Below are 11,317 nucleotides of genomic sequence, written 5' to 3'. Positions count from 1 at the left end.
ATATATATATATATATCTGTATCTGTCAGCTACACTGACACTCTAAGCAGATGAACCAAAGTCCATGTGACACCATTCCTTCCAAGGATTATTACCATTAGAGATAAGTACATACATAGAGATACACATACATATAACAGTAAATCTTTACAGATTCAGGGGTAGAGAAGCCATGGAGGTGATGACCATGGTAAAGTAAGAACTTTAAGTTATAGAAATGTTTCAACAAATCTAGAGATATTTTCTAATTCATGACCGAACATATGTAGAAAATAGTTATGTAGTATGTGTGAGTGTGTGTTTTATGTACAGGAAGTATATTGTACCACCAAAGGGAAATGGCAACTGGTTTTGGGTATGTAAGCTCTTCTTACATACACATATATGTATGCGCACATACACACTGATAATACAGTGATGGCAGTTTGTTAAAAAGCCATTACTTCCCCTTTTATTATAAAATTATTCCATATAAAGCCCAAGTTCTGTTTTTGTTTGTTTAGATCCACATCAATTATAAAAGTGAACAGGAGCAGGTGACAATGTGCTCAGCTGTGAGCTCATAAAGGTACTGTTGTGGGGAAGGCCTAGCACTGAAAACTCTTACTGAACAAGGTTAAAAATCTATGTTAGCAAGGTGGCAAAGTGCCAGGTGACCTTTCTTTAATGGATCCTGCTGTGTACTGTTGTTGAGCATCTATTCACCAAACTACATGTCTTTTATTTGTAAGTGATATGGTTTTTTTCCTTCTTTCTTTCTTTTGCATTATAATTGATTTCTTACGGTTAGTATATTATTGACTGTACAAAGGATAGACAGACAATTCTCCACTGCCACAGAGCCAGGACCATGTCTAATTTCCAGTTCATTGTAGCACCTGCTATTATTACTGTTATTTTCATTGACGATGAAAGTGTTCCAATATTTAATTATTCCACCAATAACAGATCTTTCCCCTTCAAATAAAGGATTTGCCTATTCAGTTTTATGCCACACAAAGATGATTTTACATCAAAGAAATGTCATTACTTTTTAAACTTCATGTTCCCATTAGAAAGAAATGCTTACCAGGTTCATTTCCTGAGTCAATTCTGAAAGGATAATTACTCCTATTATGCAGTGTTCCACAGTACCCTTTGGAGAAAATAGCCAAGTTTAGCCCATATGAAGACACATGATTGGTCTTAATGTATAACCAGGTAATATTTATAAGTAATTAAATGCTGAACTATCACATTTTCTTAATTAATATATCTATTAAAACATGCATAAAAATCCCTATAAGATCTACAAATAAAAGTAATTTCAAGTTCATGTTTTGATAAATTTTGATATACAGAGTTGAGTGGGAAAAAAGCTCACCTATCTTAGAATTACATGATACTTTACAAATGTTTTTAGCATGTAGACTTAGATAAAACTAAAACAAGAATTTAGTGTAACATTTTTCCTAAGGCCACAAATAAGAATGAACAAAAATGTCTTTCTGCTCCATAAACTTTTTGAAGTTTACTGAGATAACTGCATTTAATCAATAGTTAACAAATGTCTCAGGAAATCATTTAAGTTCCTCTACTTTCAGAGATCATGTTATTTAACAGGGCATGTGGTATAATTTATTATGTATCTATAATGAAGGCATCTGAGGTGTCCAAAGAACTGGGCACACATACTAATACAGCACAGAATGTGGTACAGGATGCACAGCAGTTCACAACACGCTGTTTCATAACCTCTATGTTTTAAAATTAATCAGCTTTCAACTTCCTTGAAATCAAAAATCAGATTTGATACATATAACCCAACAAATCACTCTATCATACCAGAAGCATAAAAATAATAAGTGCTACATTCAATTACAGTATAATCATTTTCAAAAAGGCTAATAAAGATGATAATTTCAAGTCTTCAATTTCTTATTGGTCATTTCTTCCAAACATTATAGATTTCACTAACGCTGTCACCTGGTAAATTATCTCAAATGACAACAAAAAAAGAATAAGAGAAATATCCAAAAATCTTTAAATTTTAATTTTTGATGTACTTTCAGAACACTCTCAGCTGTCTGACTTGAGCTACAGATTTCCTGCTACTGAAGCACCGTCCTCTGTCAACACCAGCCTGTGTTCCTCAGAGTGGCTCCTGACAGGCTGCCAGCCCAGAAACTGCAGTAATATGAGAAGTTCATTGTAATCCAAGAATAGTTTGGTACTGGCCCAAGACAAGATACAAAAATTTACACCACAATATAAAGCAGCCAAGTCGCCATACATTGTTTAGTACAACTGACATTTTGTTTTCCACAGCACAGACTTTCTCAGTGAAGATAACCACATTGATTTGTGGACCAACAATCTGAGTAGCACTGACTGAGATGACAATCTGCTCTCCTGAGTATGTACATAGAAAGGAGGCACATAAATGTTTGGAGTGTGGCAGAAATTAAAAAATAAATAAATAAGACTTGTAATAACAGAGGAGCCATGTGGTTTTTTGGTTTTGTGTGTGTGTGTGTGCATTTTTTCATCTCCTTTGTAATCCCCGTGGGCTTCCCATCACCAAATCACCCTGTGCCATCAGCACAGTCAACTGTTTCTGAATAAACTATTCCTTTGTCCAGGGCAAGTGTCCTCAAGACTAAAAATGCACTTACTCCTGTGAAGTTTCAGATGATTAAATATTTGTTAACCAGGGTATTAACAATATGAATAAAAAGAAAAGGAACACAATTTAGTATTTCATAGTCTGAGGTTTCCAGGAACTAAATTTTGAAGTTACTATATAAGAAATAAAATCTCAGAAAATTCAAAATGCCCACAATTTCAGTAAGCCAACACTGACCCATTTTTTTTAACTCAAGCTCCAGGTTCTTCCTCCAGAATTATAGCAAATCATTGCTTCTTCAGCAGAACACCAACTGAACTACTTTCCTTACAGTTATGTATAAAAAAATACATCTTTAAATATCTGAATCATACTGAGCAAGGCATCATGATGATCCATAAGAGCGATGCAGGAACAGGAAATGGCAGATTAAGGTTTCCTATAGCACGCTCACTCTAGAATCACAATAACTGTGTGAAATGGCAAGTGAAATCACTGGCACAATTTAAATTAGTATCCTCTTGCATGTTTTTCTTTTTCATTCCTTTTCTTGCAGCCCAATTATATGCATTTGTGCAAGTTAAATCATTAGCCACTTATATTGAAAATATTCTTATGAAACTCACATAATCAATGTGGTATGACAAAAAGTCTATTAAAACTATATCATCTTTTTAGATTACTCATTGATGTGCTAGTTCTGTGCTTTATTGGGTAAATATGAATAAAATGTAACCTTACACAAATAACTTCTAAGCCTCAGTTTTCTAATTTACAAATTAAATTCCACTTTACAGAGGTGTAATGAGCATTAGATAATAAGTGAAAAATAACAATATACACATGTCAGAAATGACAAAATATATTTTTGAAATAAAAAAAAAATCACATTCTTCTGGTTTGGAATTTATATAACGGTATCCTAATCTACTGGCAACAAAAATAAAAGACCCAGGATATAAGTAGTAAATCACAATTAATATGGCACCTGTAGCCACAAAACCATAGGTTTTGTTTTTTTTTTTTAAGGCAGTTTTCTAGACCAAAAAAAGCAATTTGTGATCTTCTAATAATGTAGTAATGCCTTCTTACCTGAAGAAATTTCTTCACATCAGCAATAATTTCTCTGAAGACAAACTGGTCTTTCTGAACCTCAAACCACCCCAACTTAGTGATTTTAGCAATAACTTGAATTAGAGCTTGGATGACAAAGGGAGCCAGCTTGGGTTGTGATGCCACATAATTAAGAATGTAGTTTCCTATAAAGAAAATATTCTGTGATCATTTGGACTTTCCAGTAATATGTGAATCATGTGGGGAAAAGCAAGAAGTGATGACATGCTCTTTGATAAAAAGTTAATTTCTTTTTCTAATTCCACCTTTAGATATATATTAATTCCAAGATGTATATAGTCAGTTTTGCTAGTGCTTACTTTAAAAAAGCAAATTTGTTCCAATTCAACTGGTATATCAGGGGGTAATTAAATGTAATACTAATGCCAATTTTGGTTTTGCATGATTGAATGTAGGAAAAAAAGATAAGGGAGTACAGAAAACTGGAACCATGTTCACTAAACAAAGCCACACATATAATTCAGGTAGCTGAAACATCCTCTAAGCAATTTCAGTTTACTCTACTGTTACCAGCCTTACTCATTCTTAAGTGGTGTTACTAGTTTCCATTCTATTTCAGATTACCTTGCTTCTACCACTTCATAATAATTTACAAATTGCAAGCCTTTTGGAGTTCACAAATGAGGTATTTTTCCAGATAAACATGTCGTATTTATTGTACTATTTATGCATTTTCTGAATTATTTAAAACATGTAAAATCCTTGTATGTCTTATATTACATGTCTTTTTAAATGTGTCACTGAAAAAGTGTTTGAATTTTGCTTCCAAAATCCTATTTCTCTCACAACCTTTGTGATCTTATTGCCCAGCATTTCAAATGCACTTTCAGGAATGTATGTCATATTATGGCATAAAAGATTGTATATTTCCTACCTAAGAGATATAAGAAGTACAAATTTGATAATTAAGTATATAAGTACTTCTAGTGAGGAAATCTTGGAATAAAGTTAACATACCAAAAATTGCTAATTCAGCTGTGAACTTCCTAGTGGGCTGAATAACTGAATTAGGTAACAAATACATCACAAAATCTATCAGAAGAACAAAAAATTTTAAGAGAAAAGATTCTATTTCTACTTTGATCTCAAAGGCCAGCACAACCTTTGAAAAAAGAGTAAGAAAAGGAAGATACCTCAATGTTTAATAAAAATGATTTAAATGAAAAAACTCCAACACTTTCAACAGTTGTTCCTGACAACTAATACTCCTGACATTTAAAAAAAAGTCCTCATAACTAGCATATTTCAACCCTAATTTTTATTAACATTAAAATGATAGTTATATAAGTAAATGCCAGAGTATTTTTTTCCCTAGCTTTATGATAAATCTAAAAGAGGTCTGGTTTATGTGCTATAGTAGTATGATTCAACTAAGTTTCATTATATGCGATCTTTTATATTGATAACAAGACTTGTGAAGATTAAACAGCCACCAGTATATAAAAATCTGGCTTATTAATTTCAATTATTTTTATCTTTAATATCTTCAAAAATGTTAACTTGAAGAGGATGTAAAGATTCCATATGTCTCCATACATGGAGATTCCAATCTCGGAATAATAAAACCTCTAAATGGGTTTTATTTAGAGGTTTACATTAAATTAAATTGAACTAAATTACATTAAATTAAGCTTTACATTTAAGCTAGATACCAATAAATATACCTGCACAGACTGCCCAAGCAAAGGTACTAGCTAATGAGTTCATTACTTAAACAGAAATATAGTTACTAGATTATATTTCTGATTATTTTTTTTAAAGATTTTTATTTATTTATTCATACAGAACTGGGGTACAGGCCAGAGGCTCAGGGACGGTGAGAGGCTTCACCAGAGACAGAGTGGGGAGCAGAACAGGCAGATCGACGAGGTACACTGCTGAGGGGAGCAGCGGGCGGGTCAGGAGAGGTCTGGCTCGCCATGTGGTCTCCTCCGGGGCAGGCGGCAGGCGGGAATCGAACTCATGCGGAAGTGGCTTCAGATTCTCAGTGCTGTGCTTTAACCCGCTGCGCCACCAGGGAGGGCCTATTTCTGATTATTTTAGCTGAATATTTCACGTACACTATCTCCTCAAGCTTTTAGTAGTTTGGTAAACTCCAAATGATAATGATCAAGTAAGACTGAAATTTCATCAACAGTCTAAGAAAACAGGGAAAAGCCATACCAAGAAAAAAAAAAGGAAATTTCAGGAAGACACATGAAGAATAAACAACTGGAAAAACTCCTAGACAAAGTTGAATATGAACTTGTATTACTCTTTGAATGTCAAATGCCTGTATAACAGGTAAAGATGTGGAACATTCACAAACTACTGATTGCAAAATGGATAGAAAGGCACTTGGGAACACAGTTTAGTAGTTTCTGAAAACTACCAACTAAGTTAAGTATAAACTTACTTTATGCCTCAACAATTCTACTGCTAGGTTCAATTCTGAAGAAATAAAAGCATGTCCATACAAAATCATCTATGTCAATGTTCACAGCAGCAGTCAATGTTACAGTCAAAAAAAGCAGAAATGCAAATGTCCATCGAGTAAGGAATGGATAACAAAACTTCCTGTATTTACCTTTTTTGCTAAATGAAAGAAACCATATGCTAAAACCATATGCTAAAACTATACATTTATTTATATGAGTTATCTACAAAAGGTGAATATTTCTATAGAAGCAGAAAACAGCTTAATGATTGTTGACATGCGAGGAAGACTAATTGTATATGAAAATGTGGATCTTTTTGAAGTGATGGGGAAGTTTTAACACCAAAGTGTAATGCTTATACAATTCTTTAAACTTACTAAAATCATGTATTGTACACATATGTGAACTTACTGGTATGTAAATTATACATTGCATATGTAAATTATACTACATATAAAGCTGTTTAGAAAAAGGGAAGATTGTTGATATAGGTATAACTAAGCAACCTCCATTTTCATTTAATGAGAAGATGAAAATAAAAGCATTCCAGACTATAGAAAGAACACAAAAGAGAAGGTAACAAGACAGAAATAACTGCATGAGGGGAAGACCTGCTGGCACAACTCAAGAACCTGTAGCTACAAAGATAGAAGACAATGAGGACAGTCTGTCAGTAGCAAGCTCATGAAAGGAACTTGAACACTAAGCAGAAGAAATGGAATTCAAATGATGAACAGCAATAAGTCATTGTTAATCATGTCAATAAAAAGACAATAGTGTGCTGAACTACAGAAAATTAGGAATAGAGTTAAAATTGGTAAACAATGAAATAACAGAATAGGACTATATCATGAATGACAGAGAATTTTAGAGTTGGTGTGACAGGCAACGCAACTATTGAAGTAATTCTTCACATTTTCCTTTTTAATTTATGTATCAAGTATTCTAATGCCATTGCAGTCATATCATCACAAATTATCTACTTAAAGAAATGGGTATAGTAACTGCGAAACCATAAAAACTCATAAAGAAAAACATCACTTTTATTTGAAATTGTGTTCATATTTTCCTTTTCCTACTTTTCTCCTCTTCCTAACTTTCCTTTATTTAGCATTCCTACTTTATTATTTTTAAAAAAGATCTTTTTCCAAAAAAGTCAGTCAAATGGACAATCTGAATAGGCCTAACTCTACTAAAGAAATTGAACCAATAATTAAAAACCTTTCAAAGCCAAAAGCACCAGTTCCAGATGGGTTCACTGGGAAATTCAACCAAAAATTTAGCAATTCTCTACAATCTCTTCAAGAAGTAAGAAGGAAAATATTCCCTAGCTCATCTTATGAGGCCAATTTTACTCCAATTCCAAAACAGGTGAAAGACATTACATGAAAAGAACAGACCAGAATCTCTCATCAACACAGAACAAAAAATCTACAACAAATGATTAGCAAATTAAATGCAACAATGTATATAAGAATTATACACCACAACCAAATGGCACTTCTTCCAAGCATGCAAGTCTGGGTCAATATTAAGTAATCTATGGATGTTTCCATCAGGTCAACAGACTAAAGAAATAAAATCACATGATCATGTCAGTAGCTACAGAGCCCTTTTAACAAAATAACAGCATTCAGAGAAGTCCAGTAAGTTGGCAGCAGACTGAAGACATGATGCTCACCTCCTCCATATATTTATAAATAAACTACATCAAACAAAGTCACTAACCCTTGAAAAATGGTTTGGTGGAAAGGGATAGGAATAACATGAATTGAACTGTGTCAGTGCAATGCATGCGAGGGAGTTGTGGCCTCTCTAAGTGGCTACTCTATAATTGTTGGCTCAGATGTACATACCCACACTGGAAACAGAGGCGATACAGCAATGAATAAGGAGGTACACAGAGTTAGTGTCCAGAACACAGGATATACTACTAGAAAACTGAGAGCATGGGTGCAGAATGATCATTACAGGCTTGTATGAGTCCCCCAATATAGAACAGCTGAAGCCAGAAAAAACAGAGGGAGCCAGGATGTATCACTTGTGTTCCCTAAAACACATGGCTATTATTTGCAGCCTAAAACTGTGATATTCAAAACACCTGCCAACACCAGACCCTCCTCACCTCAACCAGAGCAAAAACTGAAAAAAGTGACAGAATACTTACACTAACCAAAGTTTCTAAGTACCTGTGTCTGTAGAACAGAAGTAAGCACCTCAGAGTATGGCTCTTTACTAAAAAAGAAAACAAGGCCCTCCCGTGTGTCTTGCCCTCTGCTCCCCTCAGCAGTGTACTTCATCAAACTGCCTATTTTGTTTCCCAGTCTGTCTCTGGTTGAGTCCTCTCACTGCCCCCACAACTCTGGCCTGTACCCCAGTTCTATATGATAAATAAATAAATCTTGGGAAAAAAAGAAAAACCTGTACTTAAAAATGAAACCACCCAGATTTATCACAACTGGAACTGTCTCAACTACAATCCATATCCAACAATGCTCTCTATTGCTCAAACAAAGCCTAGAGGTTGAGGCTGTTATGAGACTATATAAGACACTTGGGTAGAGGGATTGGGCTACAGAAGGGGGGACCACTGATAGCCACACCACAGCAGGAAGCTTGAATCCTTGAGGTGACATAGACATGGTCTCTTAGTACCCTACTGCACAAGTTCCTTTCTACCTACTACCCTTCACTAGTAGCTGTTATCCAGTGCAAAAGGTGCAAAGGCAGTATACTGGAAGATTATTACTACTACAACTATAACAACTGAAAATGAACAGAACATATTTCAAGTGCTGGAGTGAAAGAATCTTGAGAGAAGTCTCAATCCAGCAGAACTGTGGGATATTCCTGAGGAGAAGTTCAAGGTAACAGCTATAAGAATGCTTTGTAAGGGCCCTCCCTGGTGGCGCAGCGGGTTAAAGCACTGCACTGATAAGCTAAAGCCACTTCCGCATGAGTTCGATCCCCGCCTGCCCAGGAGGTGATTCCACATGGCCCGCAGACCTCTCCTGACCCGCCCGCTGCTCCCCTCAGCAGTGTACTTCGTCCATCTGCCTGTTCTGTTCCCCATTCTGTCTCTGGTGAAGCCTCTTGCCGCCTCTAAGCCTCTGGCCTGTACCCCAGTTCTGTATGCACAAATAAATAAATCTTTAAAAAAAAAAAAACAAAGATGAAAAGGGAAAAACTGATAAGACAAATAATCAATGAACCGAAGAATGAAACTGAGACCTTAAGGAAGTAAATAAAAGAAACTCAGATTAAAAGATTAGTGGAGGAGCTAAAGAATGTTGGGAAAGCAATGAAAATGAAATTGATGAAATAAAAGAATGATTCAGTACTTTTAAAAATACAGAAATAAAAAGAACCAAGACAGAAGAGGAAAGAAAAGTATGAAAAAACACTTTGAGAACTATCTGACACCATGAGGAAAGGAAATGTAAGAGTGATAGTAATCTCAGAAAGTGAGGAGAAGAATCAAGAAACCAAGAAAATATTCAAGAAGATAATCAAAGAGTGTTTTCCAAGCATGAAGGAGATGAAAACTGACAAACAAGAAGCAAGAAGAACACTAATTTCCATTGAAAGGACAATTACACCAAGACACATAATAGTAAAGCTCCCAAGAATCCAAGACAAGGGGGAAAAATAATGACACTGATGAGGGGAAGAAATAGATAACATATAAAGGAAAACCAATAAGGCTGACTTCAGACTTCTCTGAAGGAACAGTAACGGCAAGAAGAGAATGGAGAGACATAGTAAACAAACTCCAAGACAACAAATGCCAACCAAGAATACTTTATCCTGAAAAACACTACTGTATGAAGCAAAAATAAGGAACTTTCCGACAAATATAGACTCCAGAAGTTCATTACAACTAAATCTCCATCCCAAAAACTACTACAAGAAATCTCAAAACTAACAGAGGAATAAATAGGAAGAATAAGGCAAGGGATAAAATCACACACACACACACACACACACACACACACAAAGAAAACCAAAATGGCAGATACAGATGCCAATGTGCCAATATTAACTCTAAATGCACTAAAGTCATCAATAAAGAGATGCAGTCACAGATTGAATTAAAAAAAAAAAAACACAAAATCTAACATTTGCTGTTTCCAGGAAACACATTTAACCATAAAAGATACACATAGACTAAAAGTAAAAAGTTGGAAAACAATCCTACAGAAAATACAGGGGAAAAAAAAAGGAGTAACGGGTATACTTGTATCAGATGAAATAGACTTCAAACTAAAAAAAGGTAAACAGAAACAAAGACACTACATTATGATTAAGGGGACAGTACATCAAGAAGCTATAACACTCATGAACATACATTCACCAAATGAAGGAGCACCAAAATATATGAGACAATTGTTATCAGCTCTGAAAACAGACATTGAAGAGAAAATACATATATAGTAGGAGATTTCAACACCCCCACTCTTACCAATGGACAGATCAACAAGACAAAAAAAAAAAAATCAACAAAGACATGAGAGCCCTAAATAAAGACTCATGGGCATAACAGACATCTATAGGACACTGCACCCAAAAACATCCAAACAAAACATTTTTCTCAAGTGTGCATGGATCATTCTCCAAAATTGATCACATACAGGGCCACAGACACAATGAACTGATACAGAAATATCAAAATCATCCCAACTATATTCTCTGATCATAAAGGCATTAAGCTAAAAATAATTCATGAAAAAAGAAAAGCATGGAGATTGAAATCCACATACCACAAGACCACTGGATTAAAGAGGAGATCAAGGAAGAAATTGAAAAATACTTTTGAGTTGAATGACACGAGGGCACCACTTTCCAAAATGTATGGGACACAACAAAAGCAGTAATAAGAGGAAAGTACATAGCATAGTAATACAGTGTCACATTAAGAAAGAAGAACTCAGGGCCCTCCCTGGTGGCACAGCAGGTTAAAGCACAGCATTGAGAGTCTAAAGCCGATTCCACATGAGTTCAATTCCCACCTGCCCCAGAGGTGACCACATGGTGTGGCAGACCTCTCCTGACCCACCCGCTGCTCCCCTTTCAGTGTACTTCGTCGATCTGCCTGTTCTGTTCCCCACTCTGTCTCTGGTGAAGCCTCTCACCGCCCCTGAGCCTCTGGCCTGTACCCCAG

The 11,317-nt window shown here is 35.3% G+C and overlaps 1 protein-coding gene across 4 annotated transcripts in view; it reads right to left on the bottom strand.

Annotated features, from left to right (window-relative positions):
* The window catches only part of RANBP17 (RAN binding protein 17), a 307,270-nt gene that overhangs the window by 275,601 nt on the left and 20,352 nt on the right, over positions 1 to 11,317 (bottom strand). For 2 of the 4 annotated variants that reach the window (XM_012722309.1, XM_012722311.1), the window contains exons 3-4: positions 3,698 to 3,864; positions 1,070 to 1,135 (exon numbers count right to left, since the gene is read on the bottom strand). The exons of 1 other annotated variant lie outside the window; for it this stretch is intronic. In XM_012722309.1, the coding sequence (XP_012577763.1) occupies positions 1,070 to 1,135; positions 3,698 to 3,864 (233 nt within the window). The remainder of the gene's footprint in view (positions 1 to 1,069; positions 1,136 to 3,697; positions 3,865 to 11,317) is intronic. One more of the 4 variants, XM_012722310.1, reaches the window with a different exon arrangement.

Source organism: Condylura cristata, unplaced genomic scaffold (assembly GCF_000260355.1).
Source record: "Condylura cristata isolate star-nosed mole 26May11 unplaced genomic scaffold, ConCri1.0 scaffold00008, whole genome shotgun sequence".
Classification (NCBI taxonomy): domain Eukaryota; kingdom Metazoa; phylum Chordata; class Mammalia; order Eulipotyphla; family Talpidae; genus Condylura; species Condylura cristata.
The sequence above is the reverse complement of the archived record's forward strand: the minus strand, read 5'-3'. Positions and strand labels throughout refer to the sequence as shown.